At 60.0% G+C, this 16505-nt stretch overlaps 1 protein-coding gene across 10 annotated transcripts in view; it reads right to left on the minus strand.

Annotated features, from left to right (window-relative positions):
* Positions 1 to 5610: 5610 nt before the first annotated feature.
* BANP (BTG3 associated nuclear protein) overlaps positions 5611 to 16505 on the minus strand; it is a gene marked incomplete at both ends in the record, with an annotated part of 38469 nt that continues 27574 nt past the window's right edge. For 4 of the 10 annotated variants that reach the window (XM_084257562.1, XM_084257570.1, XM_084257569.1 and 1 more), the window contains 2 exons: positions 5611 to 5682; positions 8199 to 8342. In XM_084257562.1, the coding sequence (XP_084113688.1) occupies positions 5611 to 5682; positions 8199 to 8342 (216 nt within the window). Of the gene's footprint in view, positions 5683 to 8198; positions 8424 to 16505 lie in introns of all 10 variants that reach the window. The other 6 variants (XM_084257566.1, XM_084257568.1, XM_084257565.1 and 3 more) reach the window with 3 other exon arrangements.

The raw sequence follows: 16505 nt of genomic DNA on the forward strand, positions 1-16505 counted from the left end.
CCCGGAGAGGCCTTTCCTGTCGCCCACTGGCCTGGCCAGGGTCGGGGGCCCTGTGTGGTCACCCTGGGAGGTCCTCACAGGGCCAGCTGCACAGGGGTGAGGGGCCAGGCCCTCTGGACCAGACCTCCTCTGCACTCCTGGTGACCAGAAGGCCGTGTATTAGCCAGGCCAGGCCCCAACAGGGTCCCCAGGGACCTTCTGGTCCCTTGGGTGAGGGGAGTGGGGTGGGGCAAGAGGGAAGTGGGCCTGCAGGGGAGAGGCTGGGGTGGGCCAGCTCCGGGTCACAGGACTCAGGCAGGGTGACTTATGGGGGTCAGCTCACAGACAGTGGTCCTTTGTCAAGGTGCAGCGGGGGCCGCCCCTGGTGTGCGAGGCGCCCCACCATGGCGCGAGGCCGCACAGAGGCGTGCCCTACGTGGGGCGCTGCACCTCTGCGGACCCCCATCCCTCCCCGGCCACTCTGCTCAGCATGACCCTGGCCCACCCCCGTCTGTCCTTTCTGAGTCTGTCTCCCCTCCCTCTCTCCCCGCTCCCCCCAGCATCTCGTCAGGCCTGATGTCGACATCAGCGCCCTCCCTTATCCAACAACAGGGCCACGAGCCTCTCTTTCCTGCTGCGGAAGAATTTACGACAAACTGTTCTTTCTTAAACATTTGGAAGCACTTAGCACTGGAGTCATGTGAGCCCGGAGTTCTCCTTGTGACGGGACTGGAGCTTGCAGGAGGCTCCCGTGACGAGCTGTGCTCAAGGTCGCATGAGAAGGCACAGCTCGGGCCACCCGCACCAGCCCCCACTTCACCCCCCACAGGCCCAGCACAGACACCCCCAGGGTGCAGGGATGGGAAGCGGCCCCTGGCGTCCCCACAGACACGGGCCCAGAGGGGAGGCCGCCTCCCCACCTGCACCAGTGGAATGTGCCCGCGAGCTCAAATTGGGGGCCCGGCATGTGACCACAGGGTTGCAACAGTCACGGCACAGAGTGAGGGGCCCTGAGATGATGGAGCCCGAGCAAAGGCTGCGAACAGCGAGCCGTGCTCCTCCAGCTCCACAGCAAACGCATATGTGTACGCATGTGTAGGCGTTACCCGTGCACACCAATTTAGTTTGATATATGGTTTCATACTCACATCACACCAAACTTCCTGAAGAAGAAAAGTAAATAAATCTCATTCACAACACCACCAAAACAAAACTCTTGGAAACCAATCTAACTGAGGAGGTGGAGCTTTGCACACTGAAAGGGGAGAGGCCTGAAGAGACACTAGAGACGGGGCAAGGGAAATGATGCCGCTTCTGGGACTGTATCTGAAGACAAGACGAGGTTTTCTCTAAGCACATCTCTTAAGACATGCCACAAGCTAGTTTTTAATTTTTTTTTAAAGATTTATGTATTTATTTACACAAGCACTGGGTACAGTCAGAAGCGTGGGAGGGTGAGAGGATTCACCAGAGCCAGAGCGGGGAGCAGAGCAGGCAGACCGACGAAACACACTGCTGACGGGAGCAGCAGGCGCGGCAGGAGAGGTCTGTGCACCATGTGGGACCCTCGCCAGTGTCGGGGATCGAACTGGCGCCGCAGAGGCTGCAGGCAGCCTCGCAGCCCTGCGCTCAACCGCTGCGCCCCGGGGCGGCCCTAGTTTTTAATTTTTATTGAGGTTGCCACAAGTTTTGACACATCAATTTGTCATATTCAATTGTTGATAATAAAAATACCTTTCCATTTTTTTTATTTGACCCATGGGTTATCTAAAAGTAGATTAGTTAATTTGCAAACAGTTGCTGTTTTTAACTCATTTTTTCTCATTAATTTTCACCCTAATCTCACTTGGTCAAGGGACACAGTCTCCAAATTAACGTTGTCAAAATGTCCTTACTGCCGCCCACAGCCACCTACAGACGCAATACAAGCCCCATTAAAAGATCAATGGCATTGGGTCTCCCTGGTGGCCTAGGAGTCAGTCTCAGTGCTATCACCATTATGGCCTGAGTTCAATCCCTGGCCAGGGAGCTGACCCATATGGCGCAGCAGACCTCTCCTGTCTCCCCGCTGCTCCCCTCAGCAGTGTGTTTCAGTAGATCTGCCTGTTCTGCTCCCTTCTCTGGTGAGTCCTCTCATTCCCCAAACTTCCAGCCTATACTCCAGTTCTTCTACACAAAATAAAAATAATTTTTGGGCCTCCATGGTGGCACAAGGGGTTAAGCACCGCGCTATGAAGCAACCCGCAGCCACTGCAGCACAAGTTCAATCCCCGGCCGGCCAGCAAGCAACCCACACAGTGCAGCAGACCTCTTCTGTCTCCCCACTGCTCCCCTCAGCAGTGTATTTCAGTCTGCCTGTTCTGTTCCCCACTCTGTCTCTAGTGAATCCTCTCACCCCCCGGCATCTCTGACCTGTACCCCAGCTCTTGTATGCATAAATAAATCTTTAAAAAATAAATAATAGGGCTTCCCCTGGTGGCATAGCAGTTGAGCTCTGGGTTGCGAAGCTGCCCGCGGCCTCTGCAGTGCAGGTTCAATCCCGGGCCACAGGCAAGGGTCCCACATGGCGCGCAGACCTCTCCTGCCGCACCCGCTGCTCCCCTCAGCAGTGTATTTCGTCAGTCTGCCTGTTCTGTTCCCCACTCTGACTCTGGTGAATCCTCTCACCCTCCTACGCTTCTGACTATACCCAGTGCTTGTATAAATAAACAAACAAACAAACAAATAAACAAATAAATAAATAAATCTTTAACCAAAAAAATACAATAAAATAAATTAATTAAAAAAAAAAACCTACAGAGGGACCCTGGGTCCTGACAAGGTATCAGGGAAGGCAAATCAAGTCTACCATCAGGTGCCACCTCACTCCTGAGAGAATGGCAGTCATGAAAGTCACCAGGCAGCAGTGTTGGCGAGGGTGTGGAGAACTGGACCCCATGCGCTGCCAGCGGGACCAACACTGGTGCAGCCGCCTTGGAAGTCAGCCTGGAGGGTGCTCAGCAAAGTGGAAGTAGGACAACCCAAGGGCCCCACAACTCTTGATATGGTCCACCAGTTTTAATCCCAATTTGTCCTATTTAATTGCTAATTAAAAATACCTCTCATTTTGATTTATTTCACCAATTTGATTAACATTTGGAGTTTTCTACTCATTTCGTCATGATGTTTCGCTTACTCCATGTGGTAAGAGCTCATTGTCTGCACGATTTCAGTCCTCTGACATTTATTTATATGTCTTTGATGACCTTCCAAGAGCCCTCGGTGCTCCAGGCCAGCGGCAGCTGAGACACCCATCACGTCAAGCACTTCAGTCACCTCACTCAAGTGAGGGGCACACCCAGTGCCCTCACCGAGCCAGCTCGTCCCCCAGCTTCACGGGGGGAGCCACCGTGGGTACAGCTGGCAGGGTCCCGGGCCCCCTCATCTCGCGGGGAGGGAAGGGGGCAGCTCAAGATGGCTGCCAGCATAAGCCTTCACTGTGCAGGTACTGGACTTGCTGTCTTCAATTGTGCAATGACTTGATCCTTGCTCTCCCGGGTAATAAGAAAGGACTTCAAAACAACGTATCTCCTTTCCTGCCCACCCCAACCTAGGAAGTATTTTCCATCATTTCATCATCCTAGAAAATCTCATCATCCCATTTTATGCTCAGAAAGCGCGCAGATGTATCTCCAGGACTAACACGGTGCATGTTCACCGAGTCGTCTGCCACGCCGCCTGTTTCTGGAGAAAAGTCCAGTTTCTACAGTTTTCATTATGAGGCATCGTCTGCAAGTGACACCCTGAAGGGCAAGACTCAATGACTTTCAGTGTATTGACAGTGGTGTCCACATCACCACTAAATCCAGAATGTTTTCATCACCTCTAAAGAAACCCCCACGCATCAGCAGGCGCTCCCCACGCCCTCCGCCACCACCTGCGGCATCTCATGGACCTGCCTGCCATGGACATCTGCAGTGGTACTTCACTGCTCAATGACACGCCGGCTTTTGTCCGGCTTCCTGCACTCCTCGTGGCGGTCTGTCCATGAAGGAAGGTGGGCCAGAACCCCCTTCCTTTTCACGGCCATGTAATATTCCAGCGTGGACAGAGAACATCTTGTTTCTCTGTCTTCTGATGGACACGGGCTCGTTCCCACCCTTTGGCTCCTGGAACAAGGTCATGGTGAAGCTCCACTGCAGACAAAGAGCTCAACCCTCTTGGGAGTGCGCTCACAAATGCACTGAGCCGCCAGACACGGGAGCAATAGTCTAGTGCGTTTTCCGACACCTTGCTGTGTCTGCCTCTTTGCCTGACCTTTGGAGGTCGGGTCCGTTCTTGTCCACCGTCTATTGAAGACTGCTGGCCCTTCTGACCAATCTCAAAATTTTGTGTCTCTTTTGCGGTCTGCACGTGCTCGGGCACGGATGTTTCCCTCGCTGCTTAGACCTGGTCTGCTTCCTGCATCCTGCGAGTATCACCTTCCTCTGTCCTTCCCTCTCCAGACAAGCACTAACCAGACCGTCTCCTGCAGGACCACGCACCTCCTTTCCTTCCCAGAAAGTTCTGAGATGACCAGCCGGCAGGCCCCAAGTCCTCACCGCCCGAGACTCCCCGGAAGGTGGCCAATCCCACCAGGCAGACAGAAGCGAGGACTCTAAGTCGGTGCAGTCCACTGGGCAGCTGCCGCCCCGACTCCTGCCTCCAACCATCAGCAAGAAACCCCGCGCCCCAATGGGGCAGAGTGGGAAGGGGCATGATTGGGATGCAATTCTGAAGGTTTTCCAGAGAATGCGGAACAGTCACATTCTAGCCAGTGAAGAGTTTGGATGTGGGAGTTTCACGGCCGTCCCCCCGTAGTGTAATAGCTAAGACGGCCGCGGGCGGGCCAAGCAGCTCTGCAGGACCTCTGCTCACCGCCTCACCTGCCACAGCTTTTAAAACGTAAGGTGCGCGCGAGTGCACACAACTTTCTCTGTTTAGCCCGGAGCTGCTGCTGTCGAAAGGGGGGTCAGGGACAAGCGCCCCACAGCTGACACGTCTGGGCCGCGTCTGGGCATGGACGGCAGAGCTGGCACGGTGCCCCCGTGACCCGCAACGACACGGAGCCACAGTCCTTGGCAGGAAAGGATCCCACAGCCACCACTGGCCCCGCCGAAGGGCCCTCAGGGGACACCCCAGCCCCACGTAAGGCATCTCTTAAGAGGAAACAACGTGGACGCTGCTGCAGTGCTCATAAATACATTTTATTTCATTAAAAATGTGTAATTACAGTGTCTGAGAGCATTTCCCCTAGAAAAGTAGGTAAGCAATATTTCCATCAAAATCGTTAGTCGTCTTCTGCAAACACCTATTTTCACGACACTGACCAGAGCTCACGGCAAAAGGCTTCCGGCAATCCACTTTTTTTTCAGTTTTCTTTTTTGTTATAAACAACAAAGCTAATTTAAAAAAGCTGTTTAAACAGAGAAAAATATGATAGTTCCTGATACTCTGTGGATCCTGGAGGCCGCCGCGCTGCGCCTCCCCACCCGCTGGACGCCGCGCGGGGGCTGGGGGAGCTCCGGCCGGGCGGGCGACGGGCTCTTGTCCGCATCTGCCCGCGCCACCCGCGGGCCAGGCCCGGTGCACGGGAACAGAGGTGCGTCCGGCTCACTGGATCTGGATGGCGCCGTGCTCAAGCTGCATCTCGGGCTGCAGGGCGGGCTGCAGGGTCTCAGCCGTCTGCAAGAGGGAGAGAGGACGGCTCGACAGACATCCCTGCCCGGGAGGGCACAGGCCGCGAGGCAGCCAGGAGACGCTGGCGTCAAGCGCCAATTAAGACACACCCTGAGCTGGGGGTGCTCCGTGGGCCTGTGCTCACGTGCAACGACTCCCACTCTGCTCCCCTGGTCGCACCGCACCCACCCACCCACCCACACACAGCGCAGCAGCCTGTCCGCCTCTGCACCCAGCCCTGCTTGTCACCGGGGAGCGCCCTCGACTCGACGTGTACCCAGAATGTCAGCTACCACTTGGCCTCTGGTAAAACTGTTCTAATGTTCCCATGAGGTACTTTAGTGGCAGCTACCCCAGCCCCCCTACAACCTAACCTCTAATCCACAAGTCAGACATCTGAACGATTTTAAAAGCATGACTGCGGTTTGAACATAAGCATAGGGACAATACAAACTTGGAATAATCCACCTCAACCCGGCAGAGTGAGCCCCCCGATGGAGATCGTCGGGGGGTTTATTTTACAGACCCCCTTAACCTCTAGGTCAAAGATGCCATCATGAAGATGGCCCCGCCGAGGAGGGCTCCCTGGCTCCCCAGGCAGGAAAAGCAGCTGCAGAGGCCGGCCAGGGCAGAAGGGCAGGAAGACAGGCCGGGGGGCAGGGGCTGCGGCCTGGCTTAGTTGAAGGCCGCACTTCAGAACACACACACGAACAGCTTTCAACAGCACGTCCTGAAAAGCAGGGCCTTCTGTTTTGATGAAGGGCTTGGCACAGGCACTGGCTGCAGCCTGTGAGAGGAAGGGCGGGGGTCAAGAAAGGGGTCACCGTGACCCAGACTGCAGGGGTGGGGAAGCCCCGCACAGCTGGAAAAGGCAAGTGGGCTTGAGCGTGATGACTGGGGCCCCAAGGTGCCGGCGGTGGGGCTGTCAGATGCGAGAGCCGTGTCCGACACCACAGGGCCGGGAGCAGCAGGAGCTGGGAGCCCCCTCAGGCTGAGCAGTGCTCGAAGGGGAGGGGAGTCCCTAAAAACAGAAAAATCAGGCCCCAGACTTAACTCCTGCTGCAGTTTCAGCCTCTCCCCAGAGTGTGGCTCTAAACCCACCCACATCAGTCTAGAGGTGGCACCCAGGTCACCAGCAGGACCGACCTGCTGGCCTGAGGGAAGGTGCCGGGCCTGGATGATGGGGCCCCACCCTCCTTCACCCTACTCTGCAACCCCTCAGGGCCCTCCCCTGCCTGGCGCACGAGGCCCACAGGAGCCATCTAATAAAGCCGACGCGCCCCGAGCAGTGGACTTGGTCCCTCAGCTGGGTCTCTGCAGATGCTGTCTGCAGGAGGCATCCGAGGAGCAGCCCGCCAGCAGAACAGGAGTGGAAGGGGAGGTGCTGGCCCTGCCTTGGGGCCGCCCGATGAGCTGAAGGCCCAGTCCCGGCCAGCTGGGCTCTGCGGCAAATGCCTGGTCAGCACAGATCTGCTCACCCAGTCGAAGGCGTACGTCCTGATTAACAGTTCCCTGAGACCTGAGGGTGTGGACGGAGACGGCCTGACAGGACACTGAGCAGAGCTAACGCAGGCAGTGTGCTCAACGTCAGGATCTGTGAGGGGGCCGGGGGGTGACCGAGCTCATAGCACCTGGTCTAAGCACCTGGGAGTGTGGACACCAGGCCTGCCCTGCAGCAGAGGAGCCAGAGCCTCGGGGTGCTCCTACGAGGACGTGCATCCTGCCTCCCAGGACTGGCCTGAGTGACGTCCACAAAGCAGGGCCAGGCCCAGACCTCAGAGGCAGTGTTGTCAACACGGCCAGTCAGTCAGAATGGACGCTGCCGGCCCCCGGAGGGGCACAAGCTGCCAGGCTGTCCACACTAGCATGGGGCCCTGCACAACAGTCCCCCAGACCTGGGACAGGGAGGGGGCCCTGAAGTGAGAGATCACGATGCTCTCAGCCAGCACCTGCGCAAGCTGCCCAGACACCTCACACTCCTGAAGAAGCATCCTGTCATCTGACATTCTAGAAAGTGCCCAAAGGAGCTAGAGGCCAGTGCTCCGGGAGAAACACTGATGCTGGCAGTGCGGGCAGGGCTCAGGGGGAACATGGCCCAGCAACGCCAGTGACAGGGTGGGCTCCGCGGGGCAGCAGCACGCCCCATAGTGCACCACAGTGGCAGGGCCTTCTTCCCACTGCAGAGGGGCCGCTCAGAGGCCAGGTCCTTCTACAGCAGCCCAGGCAAGGCTTGAGACCACAGGTAAACCGGGATCCCTGTCTCCACAGCCCCCAAGGCAGGACTGAATCACAACATTTGCCAGAGACAAGAGTCAGGGTAACACTGGTGCTTGTGCCAGGACCTCGCCCTCACCTTCCCACCTCCAGGCACCTAGACACCTGCCCAGAACGAGTGCCTGTGTCCAAAGCACAGGCTCGCTGTGGTGACCAACTCCTGCAGGAGCATGCCAGGAGCGACAAGACCTGGGCTGAGGCCCATGCTGCAGAAGCAGAGGCCCAGGCCCATTGGCAGGAGCACCTACCTGAGCCGCAGCGGTGTGGTCAGTCACTGGCGCCAGCTGGACGTACTGGACCTGGATGTCGCTGCCCTGGAGCGGCGACCCGTCCACACCTGTGGCCGCAGGGTCGGAAGAGGCCACGGCAATCAGCTGGGCCCCCTGCAGCACCTGGAAGAGAAGGCAGGGCGTCAGCGGCGCAGCGGCAAGGGGGCTCTGCTCTGGCGAGTGTGGGGCTCCGGGACCCCTGCGCTGCACCTCTGAGGCGAGGAGGCGGCTACACACACATTTGTGGGGCGCATGTGGGTGCTACGGGTTGTTCGTCTCATCTGCACGTCACCCCTTAGCCGACACGCAGGCGGCACGTCTGGGCACCCAGGAGCCTGACCTGGAGTGCCAAGGGGCCCCGAGAGCTGACACAGAGGCACCGCACACTGCCCGGTCCCTGCAGGACCCCTGGGGAGAAGGCCCCCCCACACCTCAGAAGGCGGAGTGACAACCCAGTTGGCTCCACCCAGGCAGCCCAGGTTCCAGCCTGAACTCAGAGAGGCCTGCACGCCAACACGGTTCTCAGTGCCGCCGCGCACGCCCTGCGCAGGACACGCACCCTCGGCACGAGCCAGTGGCTTTGACCGCCCCATGGCCTGGTCTGCAGAGTCCTGGGCTAAGGACAGTTTCACGTTTTTGACGGTGAGAAAAAGAACAAATCCAGAGTGATTCATGGTGACAAGAGAGCACGACGGGAAACCCACACCCCCACGCCGTCACCACACCAGAGTTCTGGGAGGTAAAACCAGCACCACAGCCGCAGGCCTGGTCTGCGGGAGTCTGGTGGCTTCGCGGCCGCAGGCCCGTTGAGGAAGAGCAAGGGTTCTGCTCTTCGGCGGCGGACCCGCCCGCGGGAGAGGCTGTCTCACTGGAAGAACGCCGCCGGACGCCGGCGGAACCTGGCCATTCCTTCTGCGCCACAGCAGAAGCACAGGACACAGCTGCCCCACAGCCCCCCGCGGCCCCGCCTCACAAGGAAAGTCCTTCCTTTGGGACCTAATGGGCCAACGAGAACTGTGAACCGTTTCCGGAAACTGCTTTGCTGTGACGAGCGAGACCACGGGGAGCTGACGCGGAGCCCCTGGAGAGAGAAACCTGCCGGACTGTGACGCGGGCGAGGGGGCGCCTGATGCGGGGCCACCGCCGGGCTGGGGCCCTGGGCTGGCGAGGACACCCAGGCCACACGGCACTGCCAGGCAAGGCAGGGGAGCGCGCATTTCTGCAACCACGGGTAACTTCTAGGCAACTCTGTCCACAGGCCCAGCAGACTCGCCCCTCCCTTGCCAGAGGCCTGCAGGGCCTACCCTTAGGCCACTGGGCTGGGTCTCCCTTCGGAGTGTGAAACCCGGCCCACCCGTCACCTCCGGCCTAGCTTCCCGCCTGGCACACGGGCAGGAGACGGTGGCCAGGCCACATCCTACGGAGCCTGGCCCACACCCATCTGGCCACGGGATGGCCTGGGGAGCAGCTAACCCGCCCTCACCCAAGCCCCACTGCTTCCTGGGAGCGGTCGCTGGGCACCACGCGACTGAGAGGTTCAGGGGGGCTCAGCAGGGGAAGGACGCAGGCGCGGGCTGTGTGGGGCCACTGCACCTCGGGCTAAGCAGGGAGACCAAGGGCAGGACAGGTGGGTGGTGGGGGTGGAGGTGAGTCCACCACAGAAACAACCGTTTCCACAGAAATGGGGCTCGAGCTGCAGCTCGGGGCGGTGGGGGGGATGCTGCGGACTCCCGGCGGAGGGAGTCAGAGGAAAGAGGGCTGTGGCACAGCCCTGTGCCCTGCAGCCCCACCAAGGGAGGTGGGCGGCCAAGGGCGCTCGCAGAGGACCGTCCGGGAGAACAAGGCTCATGTGGCGTGCAGCCTGCAGGATGGCCTGGGCCGCCCCCGACAGGCCTCTCGGTGGCCAGACCACCAGCACCACGTTGTCCCGCGTGAGCAGTGGCCGTGCCCGCAAGGGCGCAGGGCCTGGAGGCGCCGTCTCTGCTCCGGACCGCAAGCCATGCTGGAGAAATGCTGTGGACACAAGAGGCTTTCAGGGCTGCTGCCACCGCCCGGGGCTGCACCTGAGTGGGCCCGAGGCGCTGCAAGGAGCGGAGCCGAGCACGGCCAATGATGTGGGCGAGGCCTCGAAAGTCTCACTTGACTTCACAAGTACTTTCTCCTCAGAGTGACGAGGGAAACGAAGCCACCGCCTGCCCGGCCTCCTCGTGGCCGTGGCCTCCTGGCGGCAGGGGGCTTTCTGTCCCTCAGGGGCAGACTCTCCGACACAGGGGCCTTGGGGAGCTCAGCTCAGGGGCCAAAAACCTCCCAGAAAGGTTCTCGCCTGCCCCAGGGACACTGTTCTGCAGACCCCGGCGCCTCTGTCCGTGTCAGGAAGCCCCTCGCGGCGGGGGGAGAGGGGCGCTGGGCGCTACAGGCCACTTACAGGCGTCACTGCCTGGCTCTCAGAGCCCGGTCAACGTGAGGTCCGGGGCGATGTCCGCGGCTGGCCGTGACCCAGGCTCCCTTCCCACCAACACCCGCCTGCAGGACGGGGCCCACCGGGCGGGGCTCCCCTGCGCCTGCGGCCACAGCACCCCACCTGCAGGCTTCCGCTGCCAAACCCCGCCGAGCCGCTCTGCTCTCCGAGGAGCACCGCCCTCAGAACGGGGCGTCTGGCATGGACAGCGGGGATCTCCCTGGGCGAGGACAGGCGCTGCGAGAGCACACGGGGCACGGGGCCGGGACAGGTGGTGCCTCAGGCCGGGCTGTGTGTTCTCAAGCGACGATTTCACCAGAAGGGAAGTGACAGTGGGCAGCTGCCTACCACGGGTTCCCTGCAGCGACACCGGGCGACAGGAGACGGCCGCGCACACCCCTCCCGCACGCTACCTGTACGATTCATGCTGAGGTTTTCTCTGGCTGGGCTACGAGCGCCAGCGGAGGACAGACAGTCAAGGCCTGGAGAAGAGCCCGCTGTGGCCCGCGGGCCTGGGGCAGCCGCCCCACACACACAGAGTGGCCCGGGCGCCCTGCTGCTCTGCTTGGTGCCGCGTCATTCACACACACACACACACACACACACGCACACGCACACGCACACACACGTGCTCAGGGCCGCAGAATGCACATTCTCTCCAGGCGCCGTTGTTTGGTCCATAGACGCTAATGAACTTTCAGTCACGCTCTAGGTGCCACGACAACCATGAAGGCACACAGCAGGTCCACCCACTGCGGGCGCGCACCCCAACGCGACAGCGCCAGCAGCTCCACAGCTCATGATCTAAGCAACGCGAGGAAACGAGGTCTTTAAAGACTTCCCACGCATCTGGACCCTCTCAGCTCCCTGCCAGGAGAGGGAGCAGCCCCCGCCCCCGCCCAGTACCTCAGCAGACACCACATCGCCCAGCAACAGCCTGGCGTGAAGCTGACGCTGCGCTCTCACTGGTCCTCACCTGAGCGCCTCAGCCTGGCCAGGAGGCGGAACTGTGCCAGCACAGCACACCCCACGCCCAGAGCACCTCCCCCCTCGCCCACATGCGGACAGTAGGGCAAGCGCTCTGGCTGATTTCTCCTACATGTTCGCCTCCCACAAACACGCAATAGGCTGGCAAAGGAGGCAGAGAACACAGATCACGCCACCCCTGGGGGTGGGTCTGGTGCCCCAGAAGCCCGATGCGGGCTGGGGCTTCCGGACCCAGGGGAACTGGTGCCAAGTCGGCCTTCTTGCCCAACACAAGGGCCGCAGCATGACGGCATCGCCAGCCTGGCCGCCACATCAGCCCAGGAACACGTCCCGCGGGGTCTCGCAGTGGGCGAGTCACAGACAGGAGCAGGTGCAGGGCGGGGGGGAGGGGTTGGCGCAGGGTTGGTACACTCGAGCCACTACGAACACCCTGTGAGGACACGCCGGCACTTCCACCCCTCTCCCCAGTAGCCCCCACTGCCTGCAGGCACACATGCCCAGGTGTGCCCTTGGGGCCCCAGGTCTGTGTGTGGCACAGGCTCTGCCTTAGAGGGACTCTGAGTCAAGACACATGGGGCTCAGAGGCCGAGCGACCTATGTCCAGCCCCACCGCTGCCTTCCCAACTCCAGCCTCCAGCGCGGACATCCTACGCTGTCTCCCGGGTCCTGCAGCGTGCCCAGCCTGCGCTCCCTAACCCCGGGACAGGCCCTCCTGGAGCCCGAACACCATGCCGTGGCCCAGGCCGCAGGAATGCCCGCACGGGAAAGCTCGGTGCCGGAGACTGCTGTGGAGACACGGCACGGGCCAGCCCGCTGGGTGCCCAGGCCACCCGGAGCCCCAGCGACGCCACGTGGAGCAGAACAGTCCCCCCACCCCGCCCGGCAAACAAAGGCCGTCGGTGTAAGCACTGCACACAGGAAGGAGGCGTGTGACACAGCCAACAGCAAGAGGCGACCGGGAGTGGAGGACGCACCCTGGCGTGCAGACTCCCTGGGCATATTACGCCTGCTGCCAAGGCTGCTGGTGCCTGCAGCTCACCACCACTGGACTCAACGCAACAAACACATCTGGCCTCACACATGCGCACAGAACCCCGGCCATCAGGACCTATGCATGCCGAGCCCTGGCTCGTTCACGGCTGGTTCTAAGGCAGTTTCAGAACTAGACTCGGCCCAGTTTCACGGACACGGAAACTTCTCGTTCCGCTGTGTCCACCTAGATTACTAAACGGAGACGTCTACTCACTTGGTTCCACTGGGACTCAAAATGCTCGAAGCAGCCGTCCAGAGGACGTGTCTCAAAAGCAGAGTGACACTCAACGGCATTGTGGCTGCATTTATCCCAGTCGAATCTTGCCTGAAATATCTGGAACGAACCCAAAACATAAGGATTCACAGCCCTGCCAAGGTGACTGAGTGCTCAGCCGGCAGAGGGCTCGATGCCCAGCCCACACGCCCGTCCTCTCCCGCGGACGGCCTGCCTGGAGGGGCCGTTGTCACCCGCAAATTAAGACAACACATCCCACGCCTGTGCCATCTCAACCCCCAGAACACAGTCACCTCTAGCGCAGAGACCCAGGCAGTCCGTCCCAGCACACTGTGGCGAGTCACTGGACGTCCAGTTTGGATGTTATCGCCGGACGCCAGCCTGCACAGTGCGTGGAGGGCGGCGCCGGGGCCACGCCTCCGTCGGGAGGCCACGCCGACCCCGCAGCTGGGCGCAGCCGGCTGGAAGGCGCAAACCGTGACTCGGCACTGACGCTGCGTCAGAGCAGATGTCCCTTTTCTTGCCTCCTCTCCTGCACTGCTCAGGGCGCCCCTCCATGCGGTATCAGGACCGCAGTGCTGGTGGGTAACTGCACTGTGGTCTGAACCGAGCCAGCGACTCGTTCCTCCAGCTGACCAGATGCCCCTGGAAAGTCACGCTCAGGTGACCGCGGCCTCGAGCACACCCAAGCTGGCAGCAGCCCAGCAAAGGCATGTCCTGCTGTCTCAGCTGCGTGTCCGCACGTGGACTTCCCGGCGTTTCTACCTAAGATGGATCATTCAAGGTGAACGAGTGTCGTAACAAGCTCACAGCCAACCACTGCAGCCACAGGCAACCCAAGAGCTCCCCTCGCCTTTCTGAGGGCTGGTCCCCTAAGACCCAGTGTTGGCTTCTGCCAGCCCCAGGCCCACGGCTCGGTCAGGGGCACGGCCGCAGCATGTGAAAGCATCCTCACAACAGCATTTTGGCACATCACAGGAACCGGGGCGTTGGCGGGGCGGGGGTCAAGTTAAGCAGACACCCTGTGGACACGACACAGCTGTGAGGCAGCGAGGGTGTGCTGTCACCTGGGCAGAGAGCAGCACTCTGGGATGGGCTGGGATGTGCCATTGCTGTTCCCACCCAGACATCAGAGTAGCACACAGGAGCTGGGACCCCACGGGTGGGCACCTTGCTGGGTCATATCCTGACCCACACCAAAATGCCACAAGGCAGAGGACAGAGACAGCCACACAGATTTCCAGACTCCGTGACCCGGAGACGGGGCAGCATGCAGCTGGGCTTAACTATCTCCTGAGTGTGGCAGGATAGTCCAAGCCAGGCTGTCAGTCACCCCAGGTCCCGGATGCCCCCTGGCCCACCTTCCTAAGGGGAGTCCTGGCAGATGCAGGTCTGAGTCCCAAGCGAAGCTTCCCAAGCTGCCTAGCAGCAAGGGCCGCTGGCATATAGGTGACAGTGTTCACGGGCTATGCTTTGTGAAGATGGTTTGTGGCAGCCTCCATTTTTCAGTCTCAAATACAAATTTTTAAAAGTTAAAAGGGGGGGCTTCCCTGGTCACCTAGGGGTTAAGTCTCAGCACTGTCACCTCTGTGGCCTGAGTTCAATCCCTGGTTAGGGAGCTGACCCACATGGCGCAGCAGACCTCTCCTGTCTCCCCGCTGCTCCCCTCAGCAGTGTATCTCAGTAGATTCACCTGTTCTGCGCCCCACTCTGTGTCTAGGGGATCCTCTCATGCCCCGTATCTCTGGACTATACCCCAGATCTTCTGCACAAAAACAAATAAAATAAAATAAAAATCTTCCAATAAAGGAATAATTCTTAAAAAAAAAAAATGAAACACTGAAAAGGGGTTCAGAGATCCCCTTGATCCGATGCCCTGCTTTCCCGAGGCAAAAGCCGCCTTGGAGGCAGCACCACACACGGCTCGTGGGCCTCCGCCCCTGGCCCAAGCAGGGTGCCGGTGTACGATGTTAGTGACCCCCCTCTGCCCACGCCAAGCCAGCGTCTCCACGCCGCCCTGGAGCATAGCAGGGTCTGGAAGAGCCGGCCCCCAGCACCGAGACCCCTGGAAGGTGAATGAGAAGGCCGCGTGCCCAGGCCTCAGGTTTACAGGCTACACAGCAGGTTCAGCAAAGGAGAAGTGCGTGTTACAGGGCACGGGCGCAGTCCAGGGGAAGTCAAGGGCCGCTCCCAGCCACGTTTTCACGTCATTCTTCATTAGCACACACACTTGGGCCAAGTTCCCTGCCTGTATTATCCTTTTAAAAACGGACTTGCCAGGGTGAAAACACTCATACCCTCTCCCAGCATTTTCCATGTATGAGGGCCAGGGAGCCAGTGGCCAGAGCGGTTACCTTACTGGACAGCAGCCCGGCCTTCCCGCTAAGCCTCCAAGGCCTTTGCTGGCTGCACGGGGCCAGACCCCACGGCCTGGTTCCAGGAAAGGAACAAGACTCCCTGAAATGCACAGAAACACAGCCTGGACCAGATTTTGTCCACTGAACAATATTTGGTAAGAAACGTGGCCGGAGTTTCCTAGTTAAAGCTCACGCTGCACCCCCACCCCCCAGGTGCCCCACCTCCCACCTCCGCGCTGAGCTGTGTGCAGTGCGCTTCCCAGTGACACGCGCCCAGTGCCCTGGCACCCAAGCCCCCACCGTTACCAGCTCCCTAAGATTACCAGCACACGCTGACAGCACGCCTGGAATTTCTTTAAAAAGTAATCAATTTACTTTACAAAATTTAAATTTCAAACCTGAACTGCTTCAACCTCGACTGGCTCACGTGATCTGCTTTTGTTAAAAGGTTCGTTTGAGACAATAATTTTGACAAGGAAAATGCTACCTCTTAATCAATGCTGCAAGCGCAGCGCTTGTACGTGCTCTCCCAACGTCACAGTAAAACTAAAGGGTCGCCCCCTCCCCCCATCTCCATGAGCAGTTTCTGAGGCTGCTCAGCCAGCTCAGACATCACCTCTGGGCGCAGGGGGAACCCACCCTCTTCACACACCGCCCATCACTGCCGTTAAAGGCAGTGCACCTCCCAGCACCCAAGACCCTGCTGTTACCAGCTCCCCAAGGACCGGCCCCCGTGGTCAGGCAACGCGCCACCCTCCTCCCAGAGCACGGCTGTGTGGACCACGGGCACCGAGCAGACGCCTCCCCAGGACAGGGTTTCTATTTCCCCAAACCCCCACAAGGGCTCCACGCCAGCACCGGAGGCTGAGGTGTGGACTCCCCCCCGGGCCCCAGAACCTGCAGCACGGCAGGCCCAGCGCTCAGGGAGCCGGCGTGACGCTCAAGCCACACACAGGCCTCGGGCCCCAACCCGGGCGCAGGGCCGGACAGGCGTGCGAAGGAGGAGGTCCTCACTCATCACTCGTCTTCGGCTCGAATATGGTTTTTAAAAGTCTCGCTAATGCGACCCTGGAGCTCTGCACCAGCCGCTCGTCTTCCCCGTCACCTCACTCATCAGACAAGACATTTAATGTTTACACACGTCACGCCGTAAAACCACAACCGCCTAGACCCGCAGGCTCTTAAGGAAGACGCGGGCACAGCGGTCTGGCCCACGT

This window comes from Talpa europaea (genome assembly GCF_964194135.1).
Source record: "Talpa europaea genome assembly, chromosome: 16".
NCBI lineage: Eukaryota > Metazoa > Chordata > Mammalia > Eulipotyphla > Talpidae > Talpa > Talpa europaea.